Genomic DNA, 18,661 nt, shown 5'->3' on the forward strand with positions numbered 1-18,661 from the left:
TGCCACTGCATAATACAAAATTATATTACCAGTCCTCTTAAAATTTAGCATTTCAGTATAAAAACAACAAGGAGTCTGGTGACACCTTAAAGACTAACAGATCTGTTAGTCTTTAAGGTGCCACCAGACTCCTTGTTGCTTTTGTAGATACAGACTAACACGGCTACCCCCTGATACATTTCAGTATAGCTATTCTTTTAATAGCTATTTTAATATATTTGTAAGTGTTTAAATTAGGTATATATTCCCTTTCTTTTAAATGCTGAGAGATTTCCTCTGTACTATTTAATTGCTTTAATTTTGTGTGATTATGGTGGAATAAAAAGTTAGGTTAATTGTACAAAGAGGTCTTGATATTCTACAATAGGAAGATACCTGTACTGTACAGAAGATTCCATGTTCTTCATACTGATAGCAATATTGCTCTTTGTGCGGGAAAATATCTGACCAGTGACATAATTAGTTTTCTAGTCTACTGTTTCTGTACTTTCAACTGGTAGTTAGGAAATGTAATTTTCAATTGTAATACATCTAGTAGCAGTGTATTTATAAAAGCATTATTCTTGCATCATCTAGTTCATGCTACTGCTTTCTTATTCCACATAAGGCATGGATGTTGATATGTATTTTGTAGAGAAGAAGGCATGATTCATTAAAAGAACGATATGGCTACAAGATAGTGTAATTTAAAAAACAAAGATGTGTTTTAAAAATATGAGCCTTTCATTTATATTTTTAATAGTTTGCTGTCGCATACATTTCCTGCTTTGATGTATGCCTGTGACCTACTCTTTTTCATCATCTTTTGTGTGCGCTCAGCATGTTTAGGTTAAAGTTGGATCACATGATATCTACTGAGAATAATGGTGATCTAACTCCCTTTGGTTTATCATCCTCATCTTACTTGGAAAACTGGCTCATTGTGAGAGTCGGTCTACTTTTCAAAAACACATCTAATATATCACAAGACTCAAAGCTTTTTATAGAAGTTACCACATGCTAACCGCAGACCCATATTATTTCTGTTCTGTCTGACCTATACATCAGTGTGACAATATTCTTTGATTTATTTCTACCTAATTATGTCAAAAAGGCATTTTCTCCTAAATTTTGATGTCCTAATCCTAGAAATTTATAGCCACCTCTGGGCCAAAAAGTCATCCTCTAGAATAGGCATGTTAGAGGCTCTGTGCTGTGATCCTCTGTATTTTCAGCTGTTTTCAAAATATATTTTACTTAGTGCTGGGTTCAACTTTCCATTTTAGTGAACCTATATTGTTACCCAGGAGCACTGTATCAAGTCTGCAGTATCTGTATTTTAATCCTTTGACAGTTGGCAATTCATCTGTGGAGCCACACGTTTTGGAAATCAAAAGACAACTGATTCTCTGTTCTTGAGAATAGAGAATGTTCAAGGCTCCCCAACACTACATTCTTTTCACAGGAACATAAGAATTGCCATGTAGGATCACATTAGTGTTCCAAATACCAGGCAAGTACCAGATGCTTCAGAGGAAGGTGCATGAAACCCTGTAATGAATAATTTTGAATAACCAGCCCACATGGGAAGTTTTTCCCTAATGTCTCTCAATTAGAGGTTGCTAATGGCATGAAGCATGAGGGCTTATATCTCTCCTCCATTTCCCCCCCTCCACCTCTCCTCACAATACCCATCATCAGGTTTGACAAGTGAGCGCATTGCAATATCTACAACAGTGGCAGATTGACATCTCTATGGAGTGATGAAGCTCATACTCTTTAAGAAACAGCACACAAAAGGAATGGTTATTTAATGTTTAGAAAAGGTGGAAGCATTGCTACTAATAGCTATCAGAGTGTGGTCCCATCTGGAGTTCCCTCTTAAGGTGGGTCATAGCAGGATACGTGTGCTTGCCTCTATTTCCCCTCTCAGGTAACCCAAGGATTCCACTTCAGACTGTCTTGCTTCAGTAATATCCTTCCTTGAGGTTGGTTTATTAATAAAATCATAGTGCAACTCAGTCCATAACAAAAAGTCCCAAATATAATCCACTTCCCACACTGAGTGGATATAGTTCTTAAGTCCTTACTCTTCCTAACAGGACCTTCCATCAGCCTCTGCTGGGAGTCTCTCCATACCGTACTCTGGCGTCTTCTGCCATACCGATGCTCCTTCTCAGTCCTCTTCAGTCCCTCTGCCAGCACAGCCACTCTAGTCCTTCTTGACAGTGTGAAGCCCCACTCTTCTCAGTGGGAACCCCCAGAGCCTGTCTGTTGGGAGATCAACTTTGCTAGGGAAGTATCCCTCAAACCCTCCCCACTCTTGGCACTCTTACTGTTCTCTTGTGTGCAACTTTCCTGTCCTGGAGATGTTTGAGTAAGCCACTCTGCTGCTCCCCTGCCTTCAAATAAGTCAAGTTGGAGTGAGCTGATGAGGGACTGGCTGTGCTCACCCTGTAGCACTGGCATACATAGTAATTTTATGGAGAAAAATGGCAAATTTTACAAAACCACTTCAAGTGTATTTTAATGGACAATATTTGCCAAACAGTGCTTTATATGATGTGAAAAGTGTGTCAGCGCAAACAAGAAAAATAGAGGAAGAGCTTCCATTCACTTTGTAGAGTTATTTTATTTTATTAGCACCCCTTTGACTAGAGAAATGGTATGGGAAAGGCTAGGTCTCCTTTCTGCTAAAATACTTGCTTCTCCTTCTGCTCCTATATATAGTATAATTCCTCTCAGGCAGCTGTGAGCCTGGCCTGAAGAATGAATTGTTGAGAGCACCACAGAGAGGAGGGAAAAAAGAGAGAAATTTATAGTGAGTTAGGTTGGCTTGAATTTCAGTCCCTGCTAGAAATATTCTTGGATTTTGTATAATTTTTTTTCTACTTTAATCTCTACCAGGATTTTTTTTCCAGCAATTTAATTTTCTTAAAGACATGCATCTCAAATTTTTGAGACGTGTAGATCAGTTTTGGTCCTCAGGAGCTAGTGGAGGGTATAAAATGTCTATGTAATGCTTTGTATTAAGGTTTTATTTATAAATGGTTGATAATGATTAACAGATGTTACAAGCATTTTACAGACATGAGGAGTGTGTATTGTATAAATGGTTGTTATATCCCCAAAAATGACATTAAAACATTAAAGTTGCAAAGTCAAGCACTCAAAAGTTTGGAAATTTGAGAGTTAAATTTGCCTGTGCAACTTTAATCAGCTTCTTTGTAGGTATAATGTTAGTCTTTAATTACATGATCACATCCTATATTTTCCACTGGAGCTTGGCTCCTGCCCATTCCCTTCCTCCCTATCCTGCTGCTGCTTCTTCCTTCGCTCTCCCCAGCTCTTGCCCAGTGCCCATCTCTTTCTATGCACCCCACTCCTGTCCCTTACCCCATTCCTCTGCTTCTGTCCGTGTCTGTCTCCCCAACCTTCCATGGTCCTAGCCTTTCCTCTTCAATCCTCCCTACCCACCCCAATACACACTGCCTGGGATCAGCAGGAGGAACTCTGAGAGCACAGGAGAGACAATCTCTCTGCCCCGAGTTACAGTGCGTGGTGCCACAGTGGCCCTAGACAGGTGGAAGAAGCAGTTGCAAGGGAAAGTCCTGCTAAACCTCTGCAGCCCCAGGATGGAGCATGCTCAGTCACTCTGTGGAGATGATGCATATGCGGTCTGGTCTTCCCATAGGAGCTATCAGGAAATGGAGCATGTTCAGCATAGATGGAATCTTTGGAGAATTGAGCTGCCAAACTTCTAACAAGTCTTTACTGGGCATGTGCGATATGAGATTTTTAGAGGTTTATAGCGTGGCCAGATTTGGGGATATTTTATGGCAAAAGTCGTATTATTGACACCACAGTGATCCCACTGCCAGATTTCAAGTCCCTGCTAGAGCTACTCTTGGAAGACCTTTTTAACATGGGCAAAACAATGGTGGTTTTTGTTTTTTTGGTTTTTTTTTTGCTAACCTTTTTCTCAGAAATGGCTGAATCATTTTTGCAGAAATTTTTAAAACAAAGTCTGTCTGAGGCGGACATCCAGTACGGAAAACTTCAGCCTGTTTAAGTTTAGCAAAGTTATAAGCCCCCAAAACACAGCCTTTATATATTAGGACAGGGGTAGGCAACCTATGGCACGTGTGCCGAAGGCGGCACGCTAGCTGATTTTCAGTGGCACTCACACTGCCCGGGTTCTGGCCACTGGTCTGGGGGGCTCTGCATTTTAATTTAATTTTAAATGAAGCTTCTTAAACATTTTAAAAAACTTTACATACAACAATAGTTTAATTATATATTATAGACTTATAGAAAGAGACCTTCTAAAAACATTCAAATGTATTACTGGCACCCGAAACCTTAAATTAGAGTGAATAAATGAAGACTCGCACACCACTTCTGAAAGGTTGCCGACCCCTGTACTAGGAAGTGTCAGGCAATGTTAACTATAGGCATCACTACTTGCACTGCCTATAATAAACACATTGGTGGAAGCTGTTGTAGATGGTTATAAGTCATGGTTATAACAATCTATTGACTTGCTGGATTCTACAACAATTGATTGATCATTTATTAACTCTAGCTACCTATAAAGGTTGCTTTAATATTGCCTACTATTATAGGTTTTGAGACCTCTACTGCTTTGGATGGGATGGGAATCAGAATTCTGTAGAAAATAGGATGCTTACATATGCTGTAGTACAAAGGGCTTCCCAGCTTTTTTGGTATTTCTTTTCAGTTGAAGGAAGCAGGTGCCTCAGTTACTTAGTTTCCACTAACAGTTGATTGATTAGTTCTTAACAGAAAGCAAAAACATTTTCATGCCTAATTTGCTTAGTTTTCAGTTAGAATGAGGGAAGAAAAATAGCTTCCTCTCACAGTATAGTACAGTATTATTTTGCCACAGTCTTCAGGCTCTCTGAAAATGGAACAGTCAGTCATGTTGTGAACTTCCGTGTCAAAATTATATATTGTTGTGTCTGCTCCTGCAAGGTGCTGAACACCCTCAGTTCCGATTGTCGTCTGTGCAACGAAGCTAAGCACCTTGTCCTAACTATTTAACAGCTCATTGGACTCTAGACAGGGCCATCAGAACAGGGAAGGCCCCGGGGATCATGGTCGCACCACTTTTTACTGGTGGTAAGGGTGAGTGATGGGACGTAAGGGAAAGGGTGGAGAGGAGTGAGCAGGGGGCATGGCCTCAGGGGAAAGAGGCAGTGCTGGGCCTCGGGGGAAAGAGGCGGCATGGGGGCGGGGCCTTGAGAAGGGTCGTGGCCTCGGGAAGGGGTGGTGTGGGGAGGCGAGGCCATGGTTTCGGGCGCCGGTGGCCCCCCCACTTTTAGGAAGCTTCTGCCACTCCTGACTCTAGAAGCATATAATACATTTAGTAAAGCACTGCATATATTGTGTGTTTGTGTGTGCGCATGTAAGATGAAATGAAATTTAGTTCATTATTTTAGCTACTTTAATAAGACAACTTTATAAGAAGCTAAACTTCAGGATTTTGGCCATGGCCACTTTCATGGGTCTGACAGTGGTGTTATCACTAAGTAAAAACCCAATTTTTGCTTTAGTCTTTTACCTCTGCCTTTGCAAACCTATAATAAAATCCCTGTGAAATATTGTTAAATGCTAATGGGACACCTGCTTGGTGGCCTCCTTTTTGGTACCAGTGTGGTGTGAGGTTGAAATTTTTGTATTGTTCCCAGCTGTGATGTCAGATTTGCGTCCGCCTGGTCAGTTCACCAGTCATGAGCATAATGTCTCGTATATTGCCTTGCTAGAAAGGAAATTATACTGTCTGTTTTCAAGTGATGTTATTTTTTTCTCCGTATTTAAAAAAAAAAGTTTAAAATGTAAAGGATTATTTATATTCTCCCCCTGACATAGAGACCTGCTGCCTCAGTTAATGTAGAATGTGAGTTGTGTTTTAACATATTCATGAATAACTTCTATGTTCTTAGTTACTTGCTTATTTACTGTCTTCCAACTCTGTCTCTTTTTTGTTTCCATTCCTCCTTGTACACTTCTGAACCTGAGTAAATTTACGAAGGTATACTGAGATGACTGCTAAGATTCAATAAAGCTGCCAGTCTCTGTTTCAGTAGGAATTTTTTATAGCTGTGTTTTTGAATTTCCAAATTTAAATCTTTTAAATATGTGAAATAAGAAAGTAGAAACTGCTATGTATTAAAGATCGGTTAGAAGAATTCTTTGCTTGGATGTAGCCTTATTTGTATATACATGTCTGTTCTGTTTCCTGCTGTGATATGTTTTTCCAAGACATCAGAAGGAAATGTGGAAGGATGGGCCTGCTTCTTATAGGGGGGGTGGGGGAAGGAATTGGAACAAGCTAGATACAAGTACAGTACTTAATATTGTTTACCTGTGTTCATATGTTTAAATACACTGCTTTTTAAAAAATTTTATACACAAATAAAGTTGACTGTGAAACGCTCACGGCAGTTTCTATTTAGTTCTTTTTAAAGTTGTTTTATATTTGTTCAGTGAAGTGGTCATTAATAAAGGGTGAGATCTGATAGTTGTTGGATGGATGGGCTAGGACCTAGCTGGTCATGGACAATCCTAACACATTTTTAAGCATGATGTGCCCTGTCTACACTGCAAAGACTTTGTAAAATCATATTATATTATTTAAAACAAACAAGCTAACATGTTTTAATGAGCAACCTTGTAACCATAGGGAGTTAAAAATTTTCAAATGTATTTTTTTGAGTTGATGATGCCCCTTGAACTGAGCAATATATAATTATTTTAATTGTTATGGTGTAGTATGTGTAAGTGCAACGAGAAGTCTACTACTTGTAAGTGATTTTGTCTAAAGGATATGTATGCGTGTGTGTGTGTGGTGGGGGGAGACGGACTTTTTTTTTTTAAACACTGTTTCCTGGAAGGAAACTGTGGCCTCCAGCTCATTGTAATAACATAATTTCAAGACACGTAGCATTTGCTTAAGAAATTTGTGTAGTCTGTTTCCTAAGAAAGACTTAACTGTTCTTAGCTAATGTTAATGCCTTCCTCATGAGCTTAATAAGACTCCACCGACTTTCAATAATATGGAAGAATTGGATGTTTAACCAAGATCCTGAACATGTGTTTCAGGTGGAGAATTCCAAAGACAATGAAGAGAATATCCTGCAAAGAGAAGTTCCCCTCAGGCAGTCTCGACGAAGGTTTAGGAAGATTAACCAGCGGGGAGAACGTCAGACCATCACAGACAACGTGGATGCTAGCAGTTATCTTTCGGTGAGCATGTTTTCCACTAACAAAAACGCATCAGCCTAGTTGGTTTCTCATTGTCTGAGCATTTGGGTCTTTTAGGGTCAGGGACAGAAGGAGATAAAGTGTTAGTTTGTTTTTGTTTTATCTGTAAACATTTTTCTCCTTGGAGAACACTGAGAACACTTTGGATTTTATAGCTATAGGCGGCAGTTCAGGTTCAGCAGTTGAGAGCAAAAATGCTTTGGTTTATGGATCTGCTGCTGTGTTTAATAGTGAAAATGCTTAGAAGGTCATTGGTCGGTGAAGGGATTCTCCTCCTCAAAGACCTCCATGGGTACGTGGTTGTTTTTGTAATATCTTTAAATCAAGTACTCATCCTAAAATGTTGAGATTTGTTTTTTTCTATTCAGTTTAGATCACGTTGAAAAGTATTTTATGAAATCCCAGCTACTGTACAATATGAATGCATATCTTGATGTTTCACCTGTTTTTCAATTCGGTATAAAGATCTGAGAGTTTACTTGAAAACAGCAGAATTTGGTGAGATGAAATTATCCATCCAAGAGGGTATTTGCCACACTAAATATTGCTAAATATATAAATCTGTATTGTGCCAAGGTAAATGCAGCTGTGATTCTCAGGCCACAATATTTTTTCTACAGGGTTCTGTTTACCACTAGTTTTGTGTAATTGCATGCTAAAATCCTGTTAGTGGTGGGTTGTATGTGTGTGGTCCACACAAAAGGTTTCATTTGAAAGTAACTGTTCTAGATGTTTTGTTGGTTTGACATTAAATCAGATTACCATCACATCAAACAAATTATCATGAAAAATGTTCACATTACCAGAAATTATACTTTCTGCTATTTTATAATGTTGGGGTTTAAGTGGAGCCAAATTTTAATGAGTCTTCAGGCCAGGAAAAGGAAAACAAATTAAGTAACTCTTTCAAACAAAAAAATACAAAACCAAAACAAAACCCCCACAACCTTCTAGTTGGGAGGCTTGCAAAGCATTTGTAACACAATCATAAACCTGAAATTAAACTACTTTCTGACTATATTTGAGTAAGTTAGTTTTTTGGCTTGTGATTAATATTAATGTTTTTAGAAGATAATTTTAAAAACTCCAAAACATTGGCACTTCAGGGAGTATAGGTTATGTTGGCATTTGTCTTCTAAGCAGAAAGGCTATTGTTGCTGTAACAGCAAGTGTATACTTTAAGTTCAGTTTCCTGTATCTCCTCATTTCAGGATGTGTGATGTATTCTGTTCTGTGTCAAGAATTAATAAACAAACTGAGCTAGTCACCAAAGTGAGAATTTATGTTCCCTAGCTCTGGGAAATGCCTAAGGGTTTGATCATGGATGAAAGTCTAGCCTTTGTGATTGTGACAAAATATACATCTTTCTTCCTCCATTGCATTTCTATTTAAGGCTGAATAAGCACAGAAAACAGTAGTTCTCAAAGTTTTCATTCTTTGAGCACTTTGTAAGGAAGAGAGAATCTCATGAATAACAGATCCTGTGATTCTGTCTGTATGATTTTGAAGGGAACAAGGATTCACAGAGTCAACTATTTTAGGCACCAAGTTTAATTCCATGGAGTTTGGTTGCACAAACTACATTTCTGGAAGGAAATCTGTCAGTTGGTTGTCTCAGCTGGTTAACAGCTGATTGAAGTGAAAAACCAATATCATTTATATATCATGAGCTTTTGCTACCTGTATGACACTTTCAGATAATTTCTGTAGCAAAAAAGCTTTTCAGTGGACAAATCGACTGATGATTAAGAAATCAAAACATAATAGAATACATCTACCTGTTCCACATTCAGCAAGTAACAAAATTATTAGAAGAAAGAAAAGGGTGTGCAGATTTCACTAAATTTAGTCAAAGTTTAGTAAAATAATTAGGTAAAACATCTTGCATTAAGTAATATGGTTTCTTCTTCATATACAGATATAAATCCCATTAGCATTGGTGTGAGTTACTTGTGCACACTGAGTAGCGAATATACTGCTAATATAAGATCATTGGTTCCCTAAGGTTTTGAAAATCTCAGATAAACCATTGACTCTCTCATAATTACCTTTTCACATTTCAGCATATCAATACATACATTTTACCATCTGACAGTAGTTCATAATTACTGTCCTTATATCTGTCTATAACACTATGCACTGGGGATATCTCTCTATATAATTGTGATTGCAGTTGCAACTTGATCAATGTCAGCTTTTCAGGAACAAATGATGAAAAAAGTACAAGCAGTAGACAATGTGTGAAAAGATTTTCAGGAATCAAACTCTTAAAAATCTTATATATTTAACTATGTTTGTGATTAAAGGTGGTGTAGAGAAACTTTGACTGTAGTTTGCAATAGGCAAGACATTGCAATAGCATCCCCCCAAGAGCTGGGAAGTTGTTTACAAACGTTCCAACAAATTTGCCTCACTGACAGGATTATAATTAATAATTGCAGTATGTTATTTCACTTTTCTGCCTGAGGCTAACTGCTCTTTGATAGAGGCTGAGTGTGGTTTGATAGGTCTTGTATTTAAGCCATATTTAATGAGCACGTTATTCCATATTGCACTCATCGCATTACATTCAGGGTATAAATCAGTTCATTTTAGGTATTTGTATTTAAAATCCTGTAGTCCATGAGTTTTGGGGAGGCAATCTAGACCAAGGAGGGGTGGTCACGACTTGCCCTGCAACCTGCCTTACAATGCTCACACCCAGCCTACAAGCATGCAGCTCACACCCTGAAGGGTCTGTGTGCTAGATCAGTGGTCTCCAAACTTTTTTGACCGCGCACCCCTATCGGTAAAAAATTTGAGCACGCACCCCCTGCCGCGCCGGCTCTACCATTTTTGCCAAAGCAAAAAAAAAAAGAAGCAGCTGCTGCTCGGACTCCCGCCCGAACTACCGAAGCGCAAAAAAAAAAAAGCGCCACTCAGACAAAGAAAAACAAAAAACCCTCCTCCTGCCGCGCACCCCTAAGGATCCTCTTGCGCGCGCACCCCACTTTGGAGACCACTGTGCTAGACAGCACTAGTTCAGCAACTCTGACCCCAGCAAACAATCTACAGCCCTACTCTGGTCTTGGTTACAACCAGCAAGGTGACCCCAACACACTCCCTGTCCTGAAATAATATGGCTCATTTGTTCTTGTAAAGAGACAAAAAGCACATCACAGCTTATTAACTGGGGTTAATACACCCTTCCCTTTAAACACAGCACTGAATTGGTTTATAGTAAAAAATAAAACAAATTCATTAACAATAGAACATAGATAAGGGATGCCAAGTAAAAGGAATAAAGATAGGATTACAAGCAAATAAATGTGAAAACACACATCTAAAAATCTAAAACTTAATCTAGCATGGTACAGGCTTTGTTCAAGATGGTTTCTCTGACCAGTCTTCATTCTTCCTAGCCATGGCTAGCTTCTCCTCAGTCAGGACCTTCCACAGAGGGTGCAAGATCTTTGCCAAAGCATGCTTCTCACCTATGTTCAGATTCCAGAGACTTCAAACCCCATTCGTTTGATTGAAGGACCCATCTTTCTCAGATTGCAAGAGCTCTGTTCCCTTGTGTCTGTCTTGAGATGGATGCCAAAGATGACTTCTGTCTTTGCTTATATCTTCCAAAGTTCAGTAACTTTGTTTCAAGAGGCAGGATGACCTCCTGCTGTTTTTTCTTCCCATGTCTTCTCATCCCCTCGTTGATTTCTATGTAAATGAGACTTCCATTGTTTTTGGTCACACCTTGCTTAATTTACATAGGTAAATAGCTGCCATCTCTCCTGTCTGGGAGGGAACCTGTTTCTCCCTGTTTGGCCACAGACTTTAAAGCGTAATATCATTAAGTATTCATATTTCTCATATAGTATTAATACGTACTTTTCACAATGATATTGATCACCATTGTGCCATTAGCTTCCAGAAAAAAACCCTCATTTTATACGCTTGTATAATGTATACAATCAGTTGATTCAATTGTTTATCACTGGAGATTCAGCCCACCTGCCTTTATAGATCAGTAAGCCTTTGAAATGGAATCTTCTGAGGTTACCCCTCAAAGTAAAGTTTATTCAAACTGTGAAGAAGGTGACATGGCGTCTGATAGTAAAGGAAACTCTACATTCTTTCTTCCCCCACTTGTTGGTAGTTTAATAGTTTTGTTTACCTAATCTGTAAAAATGGACCTTTGTTGTCTTTGCCTGAAGACTGGGCTGGTCAGAGAATCAAATACATATTCCTTTATCTAGGCAGACCTGTTTACCAACTCCCCTGACATGCCTTCCATAATTTCAGCATATATTCATAACTTTTTATGTACACTCTGTGTATCCATTATGCATGAATATTAATGATCTGTGAGTTAGTAGTTTTCCAAGGATATCTTACATGGCATCTTTTCAGATACAGATTATAACCAGAGTGAGTTGGGGTACACTGAATTGGTCAGTCCAACTGAAACTCATTACCTGATACCATTGAGTTCTTTGCCCTCTGACACTGGGATGCTCCGAAGGTCATAAGTATACAACATAGTATTATTTGTTTGAGTTTTTGACTCTGAGGGTATGTCTACACAGAGATTAAATAAAACCTGCAGCTGGCCTTGGTCAGCTGACTCAAACTCACGGGGCTCGGGCTGCTGGGCTGAAAAATTGTTGTATAGACATTCGGGCTTGGGCTGGAACCCAAGCTGTGGGACCCTGCGAGGGTGGAGGGTCCCAGAGCTCGAGCTCCAGCCCAAGCCTGAAACTATACAACAATTTTTCAGCCCTGCAGCCCGAGCCTCTCAAGCCCAAGTCAACTGATGCAGGCCAGCTGCAGTAGTGCTGCGGGTCTTTTATCCTTGTGTAGACATAGCCTGGATGCTCTCTGGCACATGTAACCTTTTAATTTCTAAGGGTATGTCTCTACTGTGCATGCGCGTGTACACACACACACACACACACACACACACACATTGTTAACTTGGGCTAACATTGTAGTGAAGACACAACTTCAACTAATAACTCAAGTTGGCAGCTTGAATTCAACCCCAGGTATTGTACAGGCTGTAACTCAAGCTGCTAACCCTAGTTAAATGCCATTTGCATTGTCTGCACTGCTAATGTAATCTGAGTTAGCTACCCCAAATTAATAAAACACCTCTTCTTCTCCCCCTCCCCCGTGAAGACTTAACCTAGAACTAAACTTTTATTTGTTCATGATTCAGAGTTTCTGTTGGTTTACCCCAGTCTAAAACTCTTTCCCATAGGCTCCCTTGTGTTATTCCTATGCGTAGGGACTCTCCATGTTGCCCCCTTAACCTCTTAAATATGCAAATTTCTGCACATTAAATGCAGTGTGACTCATGATTAAGAATAAGGTTAATCTTTGTTTTTATAAAAACATAACTTAAGTGCCGCTGTTCAGACACTTGAGTTTGCAGCTGCTGCATGTATGGAACTCCTATTCATGTCAGAGGAAGTTTTATACACAGAGCAGCTGCAGATCTAGTCCCATATTAGTCATTTGTTTGCCAAATAGTTTAATTTAACTTTAATAAAGTATTCTAAACTCTTAATTTCCTGATGACTGTTACTTGGTATTATGGGGAAAAGCACTAGAAGCTAAGAGGGTTATTTCAGTAAACTACATGAATTTACAATAATTAAAATGCAAATTGCAATACAAGTACAGAGTTCCTTTTGCATTTTGCTTATATTGCCTTCTCTGTGCATTCATATTTTTCCTCTTAATGTAGGTAATTTAAACAGTGGATAAAGGAAAAAAAATGGACCAACATTAGCCTAGTTAATTTAGTTTTGTGAAAGTGGAAGTTTGCATGTTTGTTTGTATAGTTTACAGATTATTTTATAAGTATATCCTTGCAGGTTCTTAGAGTTGTGTCACAGCAGTATTTCTACGCTCTGGAAATAGCAGTGGTTTTTTCCCCCCGAAACAGGATGAAAAACTGATAATATAATGGCAAGGTTTATACCTCCCTTTCCCTCACTCACGTGGAAGACATTTTACCATTTACATAGCTTTGTACTCTCTTTATAAACAGACATGAATTCATCTTCACAGTACTTCTGCTAGGTAGGTACACTTATCCCCATTTGGCAGGTGGGCAGACTGAGACAGAGACCAAGGAGACACGGCAGATCAGTAGCAGCAGTAGTTCCCAGTCCAACACTCAGTGTGATGGACAATGTTACCAGCGTTCTTAATTTACAAAAATAATCATCCCAATGGGCATAGATGGAATATGCACTAAATAATTTACAGTTTATTTTTTATAATCTGTTTCATAAGGGTAGTCATTTATTTAGTAAGCATTTCTGACAGATGTGGAAAAACTACAACCAGGTCACAACAATTTACATGTTTCAGGGGGACGGGTCACTATGTCAAAAGTACATCTTATGTAAAATTTAGCTTTAATAATACATAATTTATAATCTAATGGCATATGGTTGTTAAATTTTTTTTTGTCATTATGTGGAAGCAGCTAGGATGTTTTTTAAATGTAACATTTTAAATATGTTGTTGTAGTCAAGTTGGTCCCAGGATACTAGAGACACAAAGTGGGTGAGGTAATATCTTTTGTTGGACTGATGTCTGCTGATGAGAGAGACCAGCTTTTGAGCTTACACAGAGCTCTTCTTCAGGTCTAGTAAATGAAGGCTTGGTCTACACTACAATTACATTGACCTAACTCTGTAAGCATCTACACTGCAGTGTTGCTCCCACCGATGAAAGTCTCCAACTACACTGAATTAATAACTCCACCTCCATGAGAAGCATAGTACTTGGGTTGATGTAGTGAGGTCACTAACAGTGTAGTGTAGACACTGCATTGCTTACATCAGACTGTTCTAGCTGTCAGTCCCTGGTGCCAGACAGCCAGAGCCCCACCACACCAGAGCTCGGGCTGTCAGTGCCCCACAAATGCCCCACACTGACAGTCAAATTGGTGCAAGTGCTCCTAGTGAGGACGCGCACCACTGACAGAAGGAGCTAGTGTGGACGTGCAAAATCAATTTAATTACTGCAGGCGCTGTACATCGATGTAACTTAAGTTGACTTAATTTTGTAGTGTAGACTTGCCCATACTCAGAGCATCACAGCAAAATACAAGGTAGAACAGATTGTTTAGCAGAAGTAGTTCACCTTGAATGGCCCTTTGAAATGTCTGTTAAGTGGCCTGTTAACACCTCTCCAGTCATTTGGGGGTAGAGCGACGCTGTGGGATGGGTTTAGTGGGCTGTAGACTGTTGTAATAAGCCATAAATCCAGTCTCTCTATTCAGTCCATGTTTGTTAGTGTCTAGCAAAGTTATGAATTAAGCTCCTAAGCCAGTGGTTCTCAAACTGGGGGTCGGGACTCCTCAGGGGGTCGCGAGGTTATTACATGGGGGGTCACGAGCTGTCAGCCTCCACCCCACTTTGCCTCCAGCATTTATAATGGTGTTTTATATAAAAAAGTGTTTGTTTTTAATTTATTGGGGGTGGGGGGTCTCACTCAGAGGCTTGCTATGTGAAAGGGGTCACCGGTACAAAAGTTTGAGAACTACTGTCCTAGGCTTGTCTTTTGAAGATGTTTTGAAGGTTTTCTTTGAGGATTTCAAAGGAAACCTGTACAACACTTTCAAAAGATTATCCTGGGAGGTAAATTTTATTTAGCTGTGACACTGAGTATGTTTCCCAGACCTGAAGAAGAGCTCTGGGTAAGCTCGAAAAATTGTCTCTCTCACCAACTGAAGTTGGTCCTATAAAATATATTACCTCACCCATCTTGTCTCACATTTTAAATATAAAAATTTAATGGAAATAATACATACTGCAATGATACAATAAATTATCAAATACACAAGTATCTACCAAGAAGTTGTGATCACTTACATCTCAACCTTTTCCTTATTAATAGCTCAGTACTGTATATTTTAAACTAACATTGCCCTTTCTCTGAAAGACAGCAGTTTTTTAACTCTTTTATAGTAAGTGGATGAGAAGGTGTAAGAGATGCAGCACAATCTTGGCATTTCTTTGGGATGTTTTCTTAATCATAGAAAGCATAGAAATATATGACTAGAAGGGATTTCAGTCTAGTCCCCTGCACTGAGGCAGAACTAAGTCCAGGGAAAGCAGCAATTCCTGTGTTTGGGCAGCATAGGCAGTGCTCCCTCTCTGTGGCAATTTATACCCCCGGGGCATAAAGTGAAAAGGGGGGGGGGAAACAGGGCACAGAATCTTAGAATCATAGATGTGAGAGGGTCATGTGAGACAGTATGAAAAGCATTACTAAAGTCGAGATACTGTACGTGACATCTACTGCTTCAACCCCCCTCCCCCCCATCCACAAGCCTTGTTAATCTGTCAAAGAAGGATATTAGGTTGGTTTGACATAATTTGTTCTTGACAAATCCATGTTAACTGTTACTTTGCCTTTATTTTCTTCTAGGTGCTTACAAATTGATTGATTATTTGCTCCATTATCTTTCTGGGTACCAAAGTTAAGCTGACTGGTCTAGAATTCCCTGGGTTGTACTTATTCCTCTTTTTATAGATAGGTACTATATTTGGCTTTTCCAGTCATCAGGTATCTCTCCAGTCCTCCATGAGCTCTCAAAGATAATTGCTAATGGGTCAGAGATCTCTTCAGCCAGCTCCTTAAGTATTCTAGGATGTATTTCACATGTATTTCGTGTACTTTAATATTCACATCTCTTTTAAATAATATTCTTGGCGACATGTAGAGGTATCCATTTTTACAGCAATCTGCTAATGAAGAGTACTTGAGTGGCAATTTTCTTTTACTTGAAAATGTTCTTTTACTTAATGTACAATATATTTAATATAATTCTATTCAGAGGATCTTGTTGTTAATCTAGAATATCTTGTAATTGGAAGAGGACATATCACTTGTTTGGGCAGTAGGGGGAATAAGAACTAGCATACCGGATCAGAACTAATCCAGTACATTCTCTCTACCCATGCAAGATGCTTAATCTAGGTGTTTTGTAATCTAACTATAATTTCAGACAATTTTACCTGGTCTTGAAACACGGCTCACTGATCTGTAGTTCCCAGGATCACCCCAACCACCGTTTTGGGGGGGAGGGGTTGTTTTTTGTTTTTAAAAAGATTATGCAGCATTTGCTACCCTCTAGATATATGGAATAGCAATCTGTTCTCCATTCTTAAATTCCTTCAGAACTCTCAAGCAAATATCATCCAGTCCTTATAATGTATTGCTCTTCTGTACTTCAGTTTGTTCCAGCGGCTTGTCTTTTGGCACTTCAAACTTCGACAGTGTCTCATCTTTATTACTTGAAGAGTAGGGGTGAAATCCTGACCCCAAGGAAGTCAATGGGAGTTTTGCCATTGACTTCAATAGGGGCCAAGATTTTACCTTAGGTATCTCATCAGCATCCTTTGAAGTGAAGACTAATGCAAAGAGGTAATTTAGCTTCTCTGTTTTTGATATTTGTTTTTTTGTGATAGGAACTTTGAAGAGCCCATCTAACATAGTGAATGCCAGTGAAAATGAGGTAGGATCAGAGGCTAAAATAGGGAAAGAACGAGTTAAAAATTACATAGACAAGCTGTCTTCAAATCACCTCAGTGCCTGATGAAATACATCCTAGAATACTCAGGGTGCTTGCTGAGGAGATATATGAGCCATTAGTGATTATCTTCAAAAAGTCATGGAAGATGGTAGAGATTCAGAGGACTAGAAAATGGCAAATATAATGGCAATCTATAAAAAGGGAAATAAGGACAACTTGGGGAATTACAGACCAATCAGCTTAAAAACCTGGAAAGTTAATGGAGCAAATAATTAAGCAATCGATTTGCAAACACCTAGAAGATAATAAGGAAGGTGATAAGTAATAACATAGATTTGTCAAGACAAATTGTGTCAGACCAACCTAATAGCTTTCTTTGACAGGGTAACAAGCCTTGAGGATGTGGTGGAAGCGGTAGATGTGGTATATCTTGACTTTAGTAAGACTTTTGATACCGTCTCGCATGACCTTCTCATAAACAATCTAGGGAAATACAACATAGATGGAGCTACTACAAGGTGAGTGCATAACTGGTTGGAAAACCGTTCCCAGAATGTACTTATTAGTGGTTCACAGTCAGGCTGGAAGAGCATATCAAGTGAAGTCCCACAGGGATCAGTTCTGTTCAATATCTTCATCAATGATTTAGACAACGGCATAGAGAGCACACATATAAAGTTTGTGGACGATACCACGCTGGGAGGGGTCACAAGTGCTTTGGAAGGTAGGGTTAAAATTCAAAATGATCTGAACGAACTGAAGAAATGGTGTGAAGTGAATAGGATGAAATTCAATAAGGACAAATGCAAAGTACTCCACTTAGGAAAGAACAATCAGTTGCACACATACAAAATGGGAAATGACCTGCCTAGGAAGGAGTACTGTGGAAAGGGCTCTGGGGGTCACAGTGGATCACAAACTAAATATGAGTCAACAGTGTAACACTGTTCAGGGGGAAAAGGGGGTGGGGGAGAGCAAACATCCCAGAATGATGTTTGCATCAGCAGGAGTGTTATTAGTAAGCCACAAGAAGTAATTCTTCTGCTTTACTCTGTGGTGATTATGCCTCAGCTGGAACATTGGGTCCAGTTCTGGGTGCCAGATTTCAGGAAAGATGTGGACAAACTGTAGAGAGTCCAGAGAAGAGCAACAAAAATAATTAAAGATTTAGAAAACATGACCTATGCGGGCGCACTGAAAAAATTGGGTTTGTTTAATCTGGAGAAAAGAAGAGGGGGCATGATAACAGTTTTCAAGTACATAAAAGGTTGTTACGAGGAAGAGGGAGGTAAGTTGTTCTCATTAACCTCTGAGGATAGGAAAAGAAGCAATTGGCTTCTAAACCTTCCTTGCTGCAATTGGTTTAGGCTGACCAGACGTCCCTATATTTAGGTGTTTGTCCCACGTCCTGACCGATCTTTGGTCGGGATGCAGTTTGTCCCAATATTTCGCTCCGCCAGCAGCACTGGTGTGTGGTTTTTTTTTTTTTTTTTTTGCTCTGCCGGCGGACCCCCCCTCCATGTGTCCCGATATTTTCTTCCTCTCATCTGTTCACCCTAAATTGGTTGCACATAAGGAAGAACTTCCTGACTGTCAGGGTGGTTAAGCACAGGAATAATTGCCTTGGGAGGTTGTGGAATCTCCGTTATTGGAGATTTTTAAGAGCAGGTTAGACAAACACCTGTCACAGATGGTCTAGATAATACTTAGTCTGCCATGAGTGCAGAGGACTGGACCAGATGACCCCTTGAGATCCCTTCCAGTCCTATAATTCTACAATAGTCACTTATGTCTTCTAACTTAGATGTGAAACATTTTGTCTGCTGTAACGGCTCATGCTCCTTTCCATGGATTACA

The 18,661-nt window shown here is 39.3% G+C and overlaps 1 protein-coding gene across 15 annotated transcripts in view; it reads left to right on the forward strand.

Moving 5' to 3' along the window:
• Positions 1–18,661, forward strand: part of RAPGEF6 (Rap guanine nucleotide exchange factor 6) — a 238,834-nt gene that overhangs the window by 94,080 nt on the left and 126,093 nt on the right. For all 15 annotated transcript variants that reach the window (XM_065555927.1, XM_024100179.3, XM_024100177.3 and 12 more), the window contains one exon: positions 7,105–7,248. In XM_065555927.1, the coding sequence (XP_065411999.1) occupies positions 7,105–7,248 (144 nt within the window). The remainder of the gene's footprint in view (positions 1–7,104; positions 7,249–18,661) is intronic.

This window comes from Chrysemys picta, chromosome 8 (genome assembly GCF_011386835.1).
Source record: "Chrysemys picta bellii isolate R12L10 chromosome 8, ASM1138683v2, whole genome shotgun sequence".
Lineage (NCBI taxonomy): Eukaryota > Metazoa > Chordata > Testudines > Emydidae > Chrysemys > Chrysemys picta.